This window comes from Melopsittacus undulatus, chromosome 5 (assembly GCF_012275295.1).
Source record: "Melopsittacus undulatus isolate bMelUnd1 chromosome 5, bMelUnd1.mat.Z, whole genome shotgun sequence".
NCBI lineage: Eukaryota > Metazoa > Chordata > Aves > Psittaciformes > Psittaculidae > Melopsittacus > Melopsittacus undulatus.
Genome location: NC_047531.1, coordinates 35548734 through 35565678, shown reverse-complemented (window position 1 = coordinate 35565678; position 16945 = coordinate 35548734). Strand labels below are relative to the sequence as shown.

Below are 16945 nucleotides of genomic sequence, written 5' to 3'. Positions count from 1 at the left end.
CTGTTAGTATAAAGCTGCCCAATTCTTGACTTCAGGATTTGGCTTGGGATATGCTCACTTGAGACTCGCAGCCGGTTTGCCCATATCAGCATATATTATATTGGCTTCTGTGTTCAAGGTCAGGTCCTGGTAAATTTGCAATTTACAGGGAGGGAAAGTTTGCCTTGCAGCAATGGATGGAGATTAATATGGGTTGCTTTGCATGCTAACTATTGCATTTGAGGAAGACATGTAAGATTAGTGCATGCATTCCAGGTAGCAGGGAAGATCCTAATATCTCTCTGCGGAAACTCATCTTCCTTCTGGCCACCATGGATGTCTGAAAGAAGACAAGAGAGAAAAGGCGGATTCTGGAGATATAGGATGGAAAACCTATTGTTTGAGGAGCAGCTCTGCGAGGCAGGCTGTGTTTTCCTGGTGCTTGGGAGGAACTTATCTTGTAATGACATGACTATGTCCCTGTTGAATTGTTGGCCTTTGCAGTGCTTGAATTTCCTGGTGACTCCATTGTGAAGGGCCCTATTCACTCAGGAGTGTTTACCCAGCTGTCGGAGATTCTTGTGGGCTCAGGAGCTGCATGTAGCACCATGGATTGTGGGAAAGAGAAAGCTCAAGAAGAATAAGCCTTAGGAAGAAATTCTGCTGGAAATGACATTATTTACAATGCACAGGGTTGGGATTGGGGCTAACAATCAGTCTTTAGAAGAAGACTCGCACAGAAGAAAAAAAAGGATATTGATTCAAACTCTCTGAGAACCATATAAGCTTGCCTGGTGTACTGGCAAGGCACTGCCTATGTACCAGAGCTGCTTCTAGCTAAGGTCTAGGAGAGGGCCTGAACACCCTTTCCCTATGGAGCCTTTTTCTGCGCAATAGGAAGGAAAGGCTATTCTAACCCTAACCCTAACCTTAACCTGAAACCTAACACTAAACTTAACCTTAACCCTAACCCTAACTCTAACCTTAAACTTAACCTTAACTTTAACCCTAACCCTAACCCTAACCTTGCCCTTAACCCTAACTCTAACCATAACCATAACCTTACACAGACACCCCTTCTATCTGTTCATGCAAAACACAGAGCGTAATGGTAGTCCCAACCCCAACCCAACTGTAATTAATGCAGACATTTAAGATTGTGTGCAGAAGCATTAAATGTGCATGGAGACTTGCAGGGAGGTGCAGTACTCTTGCTTCCTCCCACAAGGTGCAGGATGGTACCCAGACACCGAGTCACTGCCTCTGCTCACTTACCCACACACAGAGACTGAACGGAGCCTTTTGCTTTCACTCAAGAATATGTGTAAAGGAACCTTAACGAGTCCAATCCTTTTAAGCCCAGCTGCTTGGATCGTGGGTAAATCTGTGGGCTGGAGTATGGGGAAATTCCACAGATCTGGATTTCTTCTAATTCACTTTGCTGTGTGCAATCCCACCATTGCCAAAAGGTGACAAATTTCCCATCCTGATGCTGTGCTTGTTTCAGATAGCCACGGAGAGAGAAACACCACCAATGAACAGTAACTGCTTTCTCTTAAAAGAGAGAGCAAGCAAGAGGAGCAGCAGTAGTAATAATAAAAGGACAAAGACACACTCAGCCTCTAAGCAGCTTAGCCTTCAATAAGCAATTCTTTGAAAGGAAATTAATGGAAAAGGTTACAAGCTTTCTGTTGACCTGAGCATGTCACAGTGCTCTGTCACACCATTACTAGGAATGGAACAACTCCCTGGCATTTCATTTCAGATGCCCTGGAAAGCTGTGTTACTCACTGAACCTTGCATTTTTCCTTTCCCTGGTTGCACAATGCACTGAGGAATTCCTTGTGGGTTATTCAGTGGGTGATGCCCAGCCCGACCTGCACACCCACATAGCAATCAAAACAGCATCCTCTTGCTGGATGCAAGAAACTTGCTTACTTCATCCCAAATCTGCTTTGGGAACAGGAAATCTTGAAAAGGAGGGGGAAATATCAGGGTTGCTTGAAAAATGTAGTCCCTTTACCTACGGGATACAAAAACACGTGGCACAGCTGGGAAATGGGATTAAAGATTGGGATGGGAAACAGATCTTGAACTTTGCAAGCACAAAGTTGCCCTTCTTATATAGCTGGGCTCTGTCACTAGGTGGTACTGTGCATTGCAGCTTCATGCCTTCTAGTTCCTCGCTCCTGTGTTTGTCCATCCCCTGGCTTAGATGTTTTGCTGGTAAATACTGTGCTTTGAGAGAGGGAACCTATTCAAGTCTTTTCAGGTACTCCTGACTTCACGCACCCCTATTGCTGAAGGCAATTAAAGACTTCTGACTTGGCTAACATCCAGTGTTAGTGCCTAATTTCGGTTTCTGCTGTCAAACAGCACGTGCTTAATGTGATCTTGCTGAGCCATTTGGTGATGGGTTATGACATCTTCTATCTACAGATGCTCAGGCTCGTGAAAGGGAAGGAAGGTCCAAACAGACCAGAGATGGTTCTATAAAAACAGGGAAAGAAAGAAGATCTTTGAGTCTCTTTTTTTTTAATGAAACCCTTGGCTCTTTGAAAGATCTTTATCGGTCCTACTACTGCCTGGGAAAGGACAACAGAACGCGCTGTTGGTTTTTCACTGCACTCCTCTGGCTTTCTGGCAAAAATCCATGTTCAAGGGATTCAAAAGAACTTGTGAAAAGGGGTATTGCTTGCTTGTGCAATAAAGCCTGAGCAGTTCAAGGGCAGCAGTTCCACACAACACACCTACCCTTGTTTCCACACTGGCTCATGCTGTACATGTTTTGTGCAGCAGAAAAGATTGTTAATCCAACTTTGCTTCCCAATGTATGATTTCAACCCTGCACAGACACTTTCACTTCTACCAGCTCCAGTCATGAGGTGCTGGCACAGGGTGCCCAGGGAAGCTGTGGCTGCCCCATCCCTGGCAATGCTCAAGGCCAGGTTGGACACAGGGGCTTGGAGAAAGCTGCTCTAGTGGAAGGTGTCCCTGCCCGTGGCAGGTGGGGTGGAACTGGAGGAGGTTTAAGGTCAATTCCAATCCAAATCATTCTATGACAGTCTTATGATTCTATGGTGTGGAAGCTGTCTCTTGCACTTGTAAGACAAGCCCACAACTCAGACTGTTTTGCCCATATGAACTCAGTGCCAAAAAACTGTGTTGTCTGTCATTAAGATATCTATTTATTAAATATATTGCAGCCTTTATAGGTTGGCTGAAGTCTCTCATGAAGTGCATTATTATAAACTCAGATTGTCCCAAAACAGGTCTGAACAATGGGAGGAGGAAACAGAGATGCGTAGGAGGCAATGATCATGCAAGATCCCAAAATCCTACCATCTGTGTGGCAAAACTGATTGTAGAGCCCAGTCCTTGTCTCAGGCCAGGAAAATTAGCCCAAGGCAAATTTCACCTGTTAAATTAGCACAGCTAATGCCTGACTTTCCCCTCTTCCCTCCAAAATGAAGCAGCTTATCCTGCATTTCCCAGCATTTGACTACCCCCCAAAAGCATCAGAACAACTGATTTGAGATCCAGCTTTGTCCCAGTCTGAATCCAGATTTTATACTGCTGTAATTTAAAACTCCCTTTAATTTCATAGCTACAAAACTGCCAAAGGATCAGTGATGCTGCAGATCTCCCAAACTGCCAAATGGCCCAGCAAAAGCCTTTCAGAATCTTTTTCTGGGTGTCTTTCATTTTCCAGGAAGACCTTCTGGGTAGTGTGGCATAAAAAGGAAGAGCATAAAGAGCATATTGCTGGGTGATCAGAATTAGGTCAGTGATGACTTAGACAGGAGTCTTCTTGAAATAACTGGTCCTGTGCTCCACAGCTGCTGCTCTACAATGAATGATCAATCACTCAGCTGCACTCACTCCTGGGGTGCACCACGGACATGTGAAGCCGCACTTGGCATCCTATGTGGCATTTGGGTTGTGCCTCAGAGGAGGCTAGAAGCAGTGTTATCTGCAAGTGCTTTGATTTGCTTATGAACGGGATATAGGGTGGAAATGGGGGTGCAGCTCCTGGCAAGAGTAGCAGAATGAAATGTACTGAAAAGCAAGAGAAGAAACAGCAGATGAAAGGGAAAAAAGTCTGCCTGAATACCTGAAAGGGCAGATACATGGTATTTCAAGGGAAGTGCAGGTATTTCAAGGCCACAGTCTTCTCATCACAGGCAGGAGATTGGTTGCACCAAAGCAAACAGAGGCAAAGAATGATAGAGGAACAGCACATCCTGGGAAGAGGTGCAAGTGAACAGAAAGATTTGGAGAAGACATCTGCTTTGAAAAAACCCTTTGGAGGAAATCCCAAGGGACCATCCAGATACACTCATCCCTAAAACTGAACAAACGTGTAAGGCATGGGAGCAAACACCCCACTGGGAAATCTTACATCTGGGCTATATTAATAAAGATTAATCTCTGGAGACCTGCAAGGTGTCTGGAGACCTGTTAGAGGAGATGGAGACTCTTGAACGACTTCCAGGATAATGAGATCCACTGAGAGTCAGGGTAGTGAAATGAAGAGGGGTGAGGTAAACCAGCAGTTATCAGCTCTGACAAAAGTGAGCTCTGCCCACCCTTGAGCATTCACAAACCCTTTCAACACTGAGCATGCTGTATTCCCTCATGCATTTCCCAGCCAGGTTTCATTTACTTCCAACCCTCTCAAGCCTGATGCAAGAGGGAGAGAAATTTCTAAGGGCTATCATGCCTTCCCCATCCCCATCTGACAGCTAAGACATTACCTATGTGTATTAATTAATGTTGGATGCTAGGCCAGGCTGAAGGTGGAATGAGTGAGAGATGGTGCTGAGCAATCCTAAACTTCTACAGGGCAGATGGGTTTATCATTCTTGGTCATCCCAGCACTGGCAAAAGAGATTTTACATATGAACTGCAAGATGAAACAAATCACAGGAATGAGTTTGTGTTTGTTAAAGCATCTGCAGATAAATACATGATTAGTTTTGTTATTACAAGATGGTGTGGCTGGGAATCATGGCCTCCCACTCAGGGGACAGAGGTGGATTACTTCATGGAGCTAGTGTTCATCACTAACACCCAATGATGAATCAAGGCTTAATCACTTCTGGCTGGTTTGCTGTTCACAAGGGGTGTTGTCCTCATGGCTTATCACTGTGATGTGACTCCTTGGCAAAGTCAATGGCAGCACTTGAACTTGGGGCTTCCCTCATCAGAACTAACCCCTTATGAGAAGCAGGTATAAATCAGTGGAAGGACATCATCTCCAGGTGGGGATGGCTCTGAAGTGATGTGCCTTTTGCTGGAACTAGATAACAAAACCCATAGATGGGAAAGGTTTTGGCCCTGCACAAAGGGCTCCTGAGCTAGGTGATCTGTAAGGTCCCTTCTATGATTCACCCATGCTGGGACATCCAGGTGCTGCAGCGTGAGACAGCAGAAAGCAAAAAGCCCCAGGCTGCAGCGCACCCCTCTCTGGTCGCACAGACGATGGCTGTTTACACTGGCTCCTTAGCAGGAATTCAGGATTTCAGTCCTGTGCTATATTTAGGCTGCAACACTACTGATATGTTTTAGGTCATTGGCCCTTGACACACAAGTGTATTTTCTGAGAGGAAAAATTTCGGCTCTCAACTGAGTGGTGGGAAAACACAACCCACAGAATGTTAAGTTTTCTCAAACTGGAGCCAGGAGTTAGGAACTGACAAGGGGAGTTTAGATTATAAATACAGTCTGTGGGCTGAGCCAAATGTTTAAGGCAGCCCCTTGGTGGGGACCCTTTGTCTGGGCTAGCAGCAGTCTTCTGGCTCCTGACACTTAGGACGCCCTGGATATTTACGTTACAGCTTTTACCATAAGAGGAAGAAGAGCTGTTAAGAGCTGATTATCTTGGGACAAAGAGGAAAGGGGTTGAAAATGGGCCACAGTCCTTTGCTGAAACATGCTCTCTGCAAAGCAACAACCAGTGTTTGGAAAGAAGAAATCAAAAACCCAGTTCCACTTCCAGATTCCTGGTCTGAGTGTGTTACAGGAACGGGATCCAAGGGGAAAAGAGTTCTGTGAAAACAGTTTGAATGAAAGAATCCCTTTGTAGGAGGTTATGACTGATAAATTACGGGAATGTTTGTGATATAATAGTGGCAATTAAGAGACATTTCAGATGATGAATGCCTGAGAATATGCAGCACAGCAAACTTCCCAGAACCTCTCTAAGATGAACAGTGACTCTATTCTCACTTTAATTAGAAGTTATCCAACACTTGTGCTGCTTAGTCCCCTTCCTCCTTCACTACCTCCCCATCCCAGTGGCTGCTCCGATACAAGCCATTCCTCATTTGCAGTCTGGTTTTGCAAAGGCCCTGATTAATCAGCTGAGGTTTTGCAAAGCCCAGCTCAGCCACTAGCCCTGCCGACACTCAAAGTTGTTGTCTCAGCTGTGGCTACATACACAAGGACCTGCACTACTCTAGGCTCCTGTGGCTGTGGGGCTGTAAAAAGTATTAAAAAAACATTATAAGAAAGAAAAAAGCAGAGGTCAACTTGAGTACAACTTACAGTAACATAAAAATTCCCAGCCCTCAAACAGGTCTTTCTATGGTGAGCTGCCTCTTTACCAGCATGGAAATGTCTGTACAAACACGTTGAGCCCCTAAGGACATAGAGATTAAGATTGGGCCCCCTGAAAGTGGAGCAAAATGGGTTTGCAATGACTGTAAACCCACATTCCTGCTCTCCTGGAGCTTTACAAGACCCCCCTGAGCCCCAGCGGCCGGTGGCTCCAGCAGTGCCGTGACCAGTGAAGTTAGAGTGTAATTGTACGCAATGGGGTTTGCAAGTTATGCAATGCTGCAGACATGGGGTGACTCCTGCCAGGTGCTGGACAGACACTAATCCCCCCTTGGAGAGCCATATGGAAGTTCACAGTGTGGAGGAATTTGACCTTGGATAACTCTTTGTATTTGAGACGGGTTGTCATGTGGAGCTTTCCCCAGGAGTGACCGATAGGACCTTCCGAAAGTTGTGCTTCATCGTATGAGTCCTCAGTGGACTCACACAGTTAAAAAAGTACCTCCCAAACTGAAAGGAGAGGAAGGAAAAAAGGCAGGGTTTGAAATTCCATGTAATTTTTCCTCCAGCTTGGGTCCATCAGCTTCCAATTTAGGAAAATAGCAACCCTCCTCTGCTGTGAGCTCACATGAATGCATGCAGTGCATGGGAGATTTAAATTAAGAGTGTTATAGATTAGTCAGAATGAGTGGACACTAGAAATGACTCTTATTTAAACTTCAGAAGAAATCGATGGGCAGATGTTGATAAAAGAAGAGGTAGTGTCTTACTGTAGACACTTGTGGGTGTCAAAGTTGCCAGGGGTTAATATCCTCCTCATTCCAACCTGGGAGGGACAGAGGGAAGGAAGGAGAGGCAGGACATACACAGACTTCAATGCCTTCTGGTACAGAGAGCTGGATGGCATTGAAAGCCTTTGTCCTGCTCCTTTTTCTTGCTATCACATGAGATTAATCTTTCAGTGCATAATTTGGGATTGTTTTTTTCCTAAAGCTTCCATGCCCAAGGCCAACTGTTTTTCTCTAAATAATTGGATGTTGTAGGTGGGATGCGAAGAGAATTTCTGCAAGAGTGCAGGTGATTTGTGGCAGCATCGAATGCAAATGCAGTTACAAACACAGTTAAGGCAGGATCACATCAATGACACTGGTCAGCTCTACCTAGGCTTGTGGAGAACATCTGAAAGAAACAGCATCTTTTGCACAAAGCCTTTGGTGCAACAACAAATTTGTGTTGCAAACAGAGAAGGAAAAAACATTTTTTTTCCCCCTAAAATCATCTTCTTTACTGTAAGGGAAGAAACACATACATGGAAGCTCAATGGGAGTGGACCTGTACTGGGCCATATACCCAGGACAGATTTCTCTTTGACTGAGAAGGGGTTGAATAAGACAACAGTTCTTCAGGCAAAACTCCCCACTGCTTTCAATTACTTTAGATGACTGAATTGTTCACTAATGTCTCTCTGGGGAAGGCAAATCTCTTCACTGAAAGCAGGTTCCTGGGTGCCTGTCCCATTACATAGCATGTTGCATCAACTGCAACATCCAAAGCTCAATGGCTCGAGCTGCAAGGTTACTGGGCACTCTGTCCTGATGGATACCAACATTCCTGAGGGCTTCCAACATTTTCCACCCTGGCCTTGGATGACATGTATTTAGTCAGAACAATATGACTGACCTCTTCCTCGCAGGTCTGTGGGTGTTTAATACTTTGGCATCTAGTAAGATTTAGCAGTCTCAGATCTTTGTGGTTTCAGCATGAAAGGGTGGGCATCTCCAGAGAGTGATTTGTACCAAGACATCCATCTTGGAAGAAACCAGCATGGATGAAGTGCCTAAATTTTAATAGCTGAAGGAATGTGTAATGCATCTTATGTCACTGAGCAGAAAATAGCTAAGCTTAGGAAGAAGCAGTTTAGACCTGGCTTCTGTAAACCCAGGGGATCAAACAGTATTTCCCTTGCATTGCTGATAGGTGCATTTCTATTGTAAGCTGGGTGAGCTTCTGATCTCCGTTGAGACAGTCTGTATTCCTTGTGGAGAGCACAGTTTTCATTCCTTGCTATCCAAAGCAAAGACAAGGGCGGGTGCCCCCAAACCATTGGTGGTAGACTTCAAGAGAGCTCAGTTTTGGGACAGATTCAAATCCATCCCAGGGTAGAAACAGCTCAGCATTGCTTGTGCTTGCTCCTTGGCTGGTGGCCTGTATAAGCTGCATTGGTATTCCTAACCCATTTATTAGTGGGCTAGAATTAACACCATGAAAGCCTTTGCCCATGATCATGATGGGAACAGCCAGACTCCTCTCTCATGAGCTCAGACTGGATGTTTCTCGCAAAGAGGCAGATTGGAACAATCCACACAGAGCAGAACAAAGCCAAATACACCTCCCCTTGCAAGAAGCTACTGTATTTCTTGGGCAAGAAGCAGCTCAGTCATGAGGCTTGACCACTCAGTCTCTTCCTACCCTCCCTAATGGTTCATGTAAATGCAGATAGGAGGCTCAGTGTGGGTTTAAAGTCTACCTCATTTTTTTGCTACAGCACATGGAAAGTACTTCAGTGTTGTGTTTGCAAATAGTGAGTGTAAGCCTAAGCCTGGTGCAGCTTCATGTTAGCTTTAACAGCAGCAACCCACAACGTGATGAAATAGCTCGAGATTCAGCCACTGCCCAGCGCACCTCTGGTGCCTGTCCCTGCCCTCCAAGAAACCCCTATGCCCCTTGCCCTGACCCACAGCTACCTTGGGGCAGTGGAAGGAGAGATGAGACACAACAAGCTGCTGAAGGACATAGAAGTTTGTTCAGAAGGAAAAACCATTAGCACCCCAAACTTCCCAGGTGTCTAAGTCCTCTGTGCTCCTCTGGTGACCTCCACCATCACATTTCACCTGGAATCCTTGACCCAGGGCAAGTCATCCCAAGTGGCCCTTTAGCTTTACCTGAACCTGGCTGCTGTTGGTCTATTGCCTGACACAGTGTGGGACAGCAACCAGCCCTGGGCAGGCTGATTTGACATGCCCAGAGTGGGGAGAAACACTCGTGTCTAGCTCAGTGTTAAGGCTTTGACTTCCTCTCCACCAACATCAATGCTCTGTGGGGCTACGGTGGGGCTGGTGACACTGGGATGGATCCTACCAGATTGCCCCAGCCCTTTTCAGCTCTAGAAAGCGAGGAGAAGTTTGTATCAAAAGCTGAAGGCAATTTTACAGTGTGTTGCAAAAATATGTGGGAATAGGAACTTATTGAACACTTCTTGTGCGTTCTCCGTAGAGCTTTGAGTAGAAAAGGGATTTTTTCTGTCTGTTTGGATGCTTTCTGGCAAAGATGAATTTTTAACATTTGTGTGTCCTCCCCCCTCCCCTGCCTGTCTATCCCTCTTTGCTTCTGCCTGTAATGAACACGGGGTGAGTAACTCTGCAAGCCAAAGGCTCCCAAGCGGCTCTCAGAAACATGTGAGGCTCATTAGACCTTCCTGCAGCTCTGGGGCTTTCCGGTGGAGGGTTATTTTCCTCTGTTTTTGATGATCTGTGTTGGTTGCTGTTTACTTTTATTTATTTATTTGTTTAAAGGGCAGCAGTTCAAGTCTCATAAATGCTTAAATATGGAGCAATCAAGTTCGAGAAGTCTCCAGGGCAGCTCCAGAGCCTGTGGACTGGCTCAGCAAAGAGTTCAGGGGGAAAAAATCAGAGTTGCCCCCAGCTAAGAATGGGAATTAGGCTGCAATCTCGGGGGGGGGAGGGGGGTGTTGTTACAATAACCCGTTGGATGTCTTTAGGGGGCCTGCAGCCTCCTGAACACCAGCTATACCCTGGCATTATGGTGCTCTTAGGACAGAGGAGCTGACAGAGGAGTGACACTGATACCTCCATCTGCTGTTATCATGTTATCATAGATGTTATCATCAACAGCCCCACTGAAAAACCTTCTGCCCAAATCCAGAAGAGAAAGGATCTGGGTATTCTGACTTAGAGGGAGCCAGAAACAGCTTCAGCTGCATCCTGAGACTTAAATAAAGGCCAATGCTTTCCACTTTAACTAGTCAGCTAAACCAAATTTTGTTGTCTCTTTTCTCCTGCCCACCCAACGCTTCCACATGCCTAATTCCACATTTCCTCAGCTTTCATCATGCTGGAGCTGACTAGATTAATGGGAAATGCTAATATGACAGGTCTGAAAAGAAAGCAAAGAGCTGGTTCTGTTTGAATTCCACATTAATCTGCTTAGTTATGAAGCTATAAATCAAAACTTGAAAGTTTTACCAATCTGAAATTATGTGTTTAATATTTCAGCCCTTTCCTTCCTCCCTCTTGCCCAATGCTGATTCACACAGCCTTTTACAGTAGCAGGGCGGGCTTGCAATGCTGCCCTTGCTTCTGAATTCCTAATTGTGCTTAGCCATAATGAGACGTCTTCAAGGTAAACAGGGTGAGCCATAATGTTGGAACAAGAACGGACTTCCTAAATGACTCCTTTATGAGGAGGAAGACCATGGTCCTGGAAGGGTACATGGGGGTATAGATGAGACCCTTAGTGACATGGGTTAGTGGTGGACTTGGCAGTCCTGGGTTAAAGGTTGTACTTAATGATCCTAAAGGTCTTTTCCAACCTGGCTGATTCTATGATATGGGAAAATGCAGGACTGGGAAAAATAGAGGTAATGAAGTAGCAGAACAGAAGGCTCAGGGAGGACTTGGTTTGGAGTCTCACATGGCTGAGTATGTTTGCATGTATGCCAATGAAAATCCACCTTCTGGCCTGCAATACATACATACTAGAGTAGTGTCAGGGATTTAAAGCACTGCTAAACACCCTCAATACTAAGGGGCCAGGAGTCACAGATGGCTTTCATAGCTGGAAACCAGCTAGTGAGCTGGGATCTGTGACTTGATTCTGCCTTGCAGGAACTGGAGGTTTCCACAGTAGCAGCAAGCTCCTTCTCATGGCTAGGGATGCCCAGAGCCCCCAGATATCCTTCTTTTATCATAAGACATCAGTTAAGGACCTTGTTCCTGCCGTTGCTCCTTGGGCCTTTATCTTGCTGCCAGCATGGCAGAAGCTCTCTTCTCTTCCTCATTTTACATTAACATCCAGGCACTAAATGCTACAGTCCATCTCCTTCCTTAATCTCATTAGCTAACAGAGTATATGGGGATCAATGAGGTAATGAAGACAATTCTGCATTTGTTTCTATAGCCTAAAGCTAGTAATTTTGTCTGTCTCTGCCTCAGTTTCTGTGGATATTACTTAACCACCTTTCCAAGTACTTGGTGGATAAGAACCAGTGCGTAAAAAGTACACAGCATTACTGTGTACTGTGGAAAGAATTGAATGCCTGTGATTGGTGTTACAGCTCCTTGAAAGACTGCTTTGCATCCAGTCGTCCACCTCCAGCTTGGTAGGAGCAGTTGGTGGGATTTTAAACAGACACATAAACATATTTGTACTGAGGAGGTAGGTCCTTGCCTGCCTGATGGTCTTGGATGCTGCACAGACGTAACTGGGAAACTAAAACATTTGCTGATGGATTTGGACATTAAATAAATAGTGAAATGTCTTCAGGATGTTAAAACGCAGAAGTGATGCCTATCCCATAATAAACCAGCCTTCCCCAGCACTTACTGAAGTGTATGTCTGCCAAAGCAGACACTGCATTAGTTCACAAGGCCATTTTTCAGTAGGTCAGACCAGTTGGACATCTTCTGGGCATTGTTAAAATACATCTGACAGGTCTGTGGCATCTCACACAACTGACTGCCTGAAAGCCTCAACTGGAAATTTATCATTTGATAAGCTCCTCATTCAGATGAATTTTGACCATGGAGTCAGAAAGCCACATGGTGGAACACAAAACACAATTAAAATGCAGCAAGTGCTCATTGCAATTAAAATATAACAAGTGGTGAATATGAGCACTGCTGAAAACAGAGCAAGGCAAGTGGTTTCTTCAGACTGTGCAGAGAAATGTATCCCAGGGAACCACAGCAGACCTGCAGGAGGATTTACTGGCTAGGAAGAGAAATGAGGTCTGAGATAGATGATGGTACCTTGCTTCAGGGTAGAGTACCAAAAGCCTTTAGTTCTCACATGTCCTGAGTACCACAGCACCACTTAAAGAGGAATGGTATTACACAGCATCTCTGAGCCAAAACCCAGTCTGGAGACCAAGAATGAACAAACAAATTTTGGTTGCTTTAACTTATTTATAAGAACACAGAGCACAGCCTGGGCAATCCAGACTTCTGATTACTGAATCAGTTTGGATTTGAAGACTGAAATCTCAAGTATTTGGATCACACCTTGGCCATCACAGCCAGCATCACTGCAAAGTTGCTATTCCATCTATCTCTGCTAATGCATTGCCACTGAATTCCCAAGATCTAAGAAAGCAAAGTTTCACTTGTCAGAAATAAGTGGGATTACACTGATTATGCTGATGCCTGAAGCTCCTTTTCTTTTCAAGAGCCCATTGCCTGTTGCATTAGCAATAAATCTGGACTGTACCCTCTGTACAGTATTGGCTTTGGCTTTATGTATTTTGTATGTGGGACAGCAGAAGGGAATTACCAAACCCATGGATGTTTTTCAGGGTTTGTGTGGTGGGAACAGCAGTCTAGGGAAAGGATACCAAAAAACTCTTCAAGTCAATGTCATACCCAAGCAGCCATGGTCAAGACTGGTGGTGCAAAGGAGGACCTGAATCATCCCACTGATGCATGTACAGCAGCATGGGTGCTGCTCAGCCAGGAAACTGTGTTGTACCTTGCCATAGTACTCCCAAGCCAGGCTCAGCAATGGTGAGCCAGCAGATGGTTCCAGAATGCCACAAATGCACTGAGATGTGATTAACTCAACAAAAAAAAAACCCATGAAGCATGTTTTTTTTAAGTGTGAAATAATTTTGCTTAATTTTAAAAAGTTGATTAATATTTCTTTTTTTTCAAGTATTTTTTGGTTCTGGTACCATGCAAAGGTCCTATAGATGATCTGCTTTTCTTTCAAGATGCAGTAGCAACAGGGACTAATATATAGCAGCAACAAAAGCTAGCATGGTCGAAAGCTTCTTTGATCATCTAAATAATAAACAGGGGAAGAAGTCTCTGTCTCTGGGAAGCAATCAAACTGGCAGACTTTCTGTCCAAGCAATATTCTACTAAAATACCTAGTCAGCATTCAAATTGGAGAATTCTGGCTACTGGAGAAAATGTTGTTAGGATTAATATCTGTGAATGTAGAGTTAGCTATCAGCTTGCACTGGCCACTGATAAAACTGCTGCTGCTGGTTGTCTGCAATGATGAGCTATGCGATGCCTTTCCCAAGCAAACCTCCACCCAGCAGCAACTCTCCTGGTACCTGACGTACCATTTCAAGCTCTCTCCAAAGAGCTGGAAGCTCATCACAAATAAGGTGATGTGGTTTTACTGAGCTTTTGCAGATGTTTACTAATTCTGTCTGAGAAATGACAACTATTCAAGTCCACCCTGCCCTGTGAGTGTCAGGCTGCATCGATGCTTGTTTGGATGGAAAGGGAGGCACCTTTACAGTCCCATTTCACTGGTGGCTCTAGCAAAAAGGGGATAACTTGCCAGGAACATGATATAATGCCATAGGGGATGGCTGAAGATGTGTATGTGCTGTAATGGAAACAGTGTACTTGTGTATGTGCTCAGTGCTCTCAACAGAGTAAATCTGTGAAAAGGCCATCAATCCTGGGAGTTACCACAGGCAGTAGCATCCCCTGATGCATGGTGTGTAGGTTGGGATAGGTTATTCATAACTGCAATCTGGACACACCTGAAAACTAACTAACTCCTTAGTTTTTGAGGGTGGTTTTACATGGGTAGAAGGTAAAAAGGGAGTTCAGTACTGAGCCCTCCTGTTTCCTACTCCCTTTTCCCCAGCCCAAACAAATGAATAGTCTTCAGGTTCAGGCTCCTAAAACAAGCTGAAAGAGGGCGGATGGCAGCTTGGTTCACTTGGAACCATCACTGTGGTATTTCTTACGGGGGTTTCAAAATCATGCTCCAGGGCCACCAGGGCAAACAGTGGGACAAAGGGCTCTTCAGAGTAATAGGCTTTTATTATTTGCTTCAGGCATCTTCTAGGACAAATACCTAAAATAAACACGCTGACCATGGCTTCTGAACTCCAAAGGCCATAAAATCTATTCCTGAAGTCTGCTGAAACCAGAGAATGATTTGAAGCTGGTTCAAAGTTAGCTGAAATTACTAAGAGCCTTACGCTGGTATCCCTCTAAGCAGCACACACAATTTCAACAGGCTTTTAATCTGGCTTCTTCTGTATAACTTGGCTTCACACATGGAGACTTCCAAAGCACAGGAAAAGCAAAATGCCAAGCAAATGGGAGTAGCAGAAAATGCCTTTTCCAAATGCAAACACCGATCAGTCAATCCAGCACCCGGCTTTAGCCAATTTGTGAAGCTGATAAATAATTTAATGGGTTTCTCCCTGCAGCAGAGTCTTGTCTCGGTTGTCTAATGTTGATTTAAAAAGCAGGCGAGTTGCATACTGATTGGTTTACAGCATCACTTCAACCGGGACTCACCAATGGACTGGAATGAGTCACTATTCAAATGGGCATCCAGTTCTAGTGTATTCACTGTGATGCTCAGTCTATCTAACCCAGTTTAGCGAGTCTCAGAAGCACACACAGTTTATTAGGGCTGTATTGTTATACCTCAAGCTACAAACAGCTAACATAACTCTTAAGAAGCTAGTCAACCAAGCCCAAACCTCCCTATACTACATAAACCACACATCAAGTAAAACAAAAGTTTTAGAAGAGCAGATGCCTCGAACCTTGCAAGACTAAGCAGTCAGCAGGCATTGCACAAGTCAAGTAGGGATAACTAGTGCTACTGCAGTTTAAAACACACTGTGTTTGCTCATTTTCCACACATTAGGTGTCTTTAGGCATGCTTTCCTATGAGTAAGTCATAAATGACTCTTGTGCAGCTTCAGGGACAGCTTGAGGATGCAGAACAGCTAAGGCTGTCTGTACTTACAAGTATACGGCTCAAGGAAAAGGGATATAACAGGGTGACCTTTGATTTGCACCCATTTATTCCCCTCTGCTCTGTGGGAAGGAGAGTTTGGACCCGTGTTCACCCAGAGGAGACAGCACCACCATCCTCATACACTGCATTTATCCTCCCAAACCTCCCCTGCCAATGGTGTCTCCTCTGTCCCACTGCCTGTAATGAGACCCAAAGCTGTTGGTAGGAACAGGACAGGACCCTGTGCAACTCAGCACTGGGGTTTGAGAGTCTGGCCTGGTGTTTTGTAACCCTACCTGGTAAACGGCTCTGGAAATGCACCATGGCTTCAGCATGAGCTGCAGGACCCTCAGGTTTCCAAAGCGGCAAGTCCTCAGAGCCCGGGATGTCAGGCTCCACACCAGGCTGTCCCAGCTGTAGAGCAGATCCTCAAAGCCAAAGAGCACAGCAGCCATGCCAGCTCCCCGTGTGAAACACCCAGGACTCCCTGCTCGGAGGCAATCAGCTAATCCCAAGGCGCCTTCTGAACTGCAAAGTTAAAAAGTCACTGCAATTTCCATCAAAGAAGGAGAAGGAAAAGAAAGGGGGAAAAAAAAAAGCCCTAACCACCAAACCAAACCCGACAACAAAAGCCAGCAGCCAAAATAAACTGTTTGGGGATGTCTTTCTCCCTTCGCACACACCCTTCAGGATGTGGTTTCTCCCTCTGTGTATCTTCTCAAAGTGAGTTCTGCTGCACCCATGGAAGAGCAGGGAAGAGGTAAAAAGATCTCTCCTGACTTAGGCAGGCAATTGCATATCCCTCTCAAAGGGCTTCTTCTTTACACTGCATCACTTCCCAGCTCTCTGCTGCAGAACCAAGAAGCAAACTCGCATCCAAAGTCATCACTTTGCAAGCTCAGTCCTGGGATTCCATCCAGAGGGAGGAAAAAGCTGCTTGCTCTCCCTCTGCCAGCATTCCCAAGACATTCCAATACTGGGCTTAACTCTTTCAAACACTGCAGAAGAACATCTGAGCAGACAACTTTGCCCCATGCACGGTTTCATCCTTCTGTTTCATGTGTTGACTAGCCATTGCAGAGTTACATTCCAGTCCTTTTTCCATGCAACTGTCTGTTCTGGAGTCTTTGTATGTTTTGGACTTCATGTGAGACTTACGCAACTGTCTGCAATGCACCGTATTTAACCTAAGGGTGGTATCTTGGAAAGTTGTATGGATTCAACAATGCCCATTTAAAATCAATCTGATTCAGCTGGTGTAAACTTATTTTAACCCTTGCATTTATAAGATTAGGTCTCATCTTAACAAGCCCAGGAGAATGCAATACCTCTGAGCTGGATGCCAAAACACCCTTTTCATTCTATGGATGCAAAGATTAACCTTCCT

At 45.0% G+C, this 16945-nt stretch overlaps 1 protein-coding gene across 6 annotated transcripts in view; it reads right to left on the bottom strand.

Moving 5' to 3' along the window:
• The window catches only part of FRMD4A (FERM domain containing 4A), a 282366-nt gene that overhangs the window by 168836 nt on the left and 96585 nt on the right, over positions 1-16945 (bottom strand). For 2 of the 6 annotated variants that reach the window (XM_031043978.2, XM_005143341.4), the window contains exon 1: positions 15855-16037. The exons of the other annotated variants lie outside the window; for them this stretch is intronic. In XM_031043978.2, coding sequence (XP_030899838.1) covers positions 15855-16013 — 159 coding nt within the window. In that variant the 5' untranslated portion in view covers positions 16014-16037. Of the gene's footprint in view, positions 1-15854; positions 16038-16945 lie in introns of those variants that run through there. 6 annotated transcript variants of the gene reach the window in all.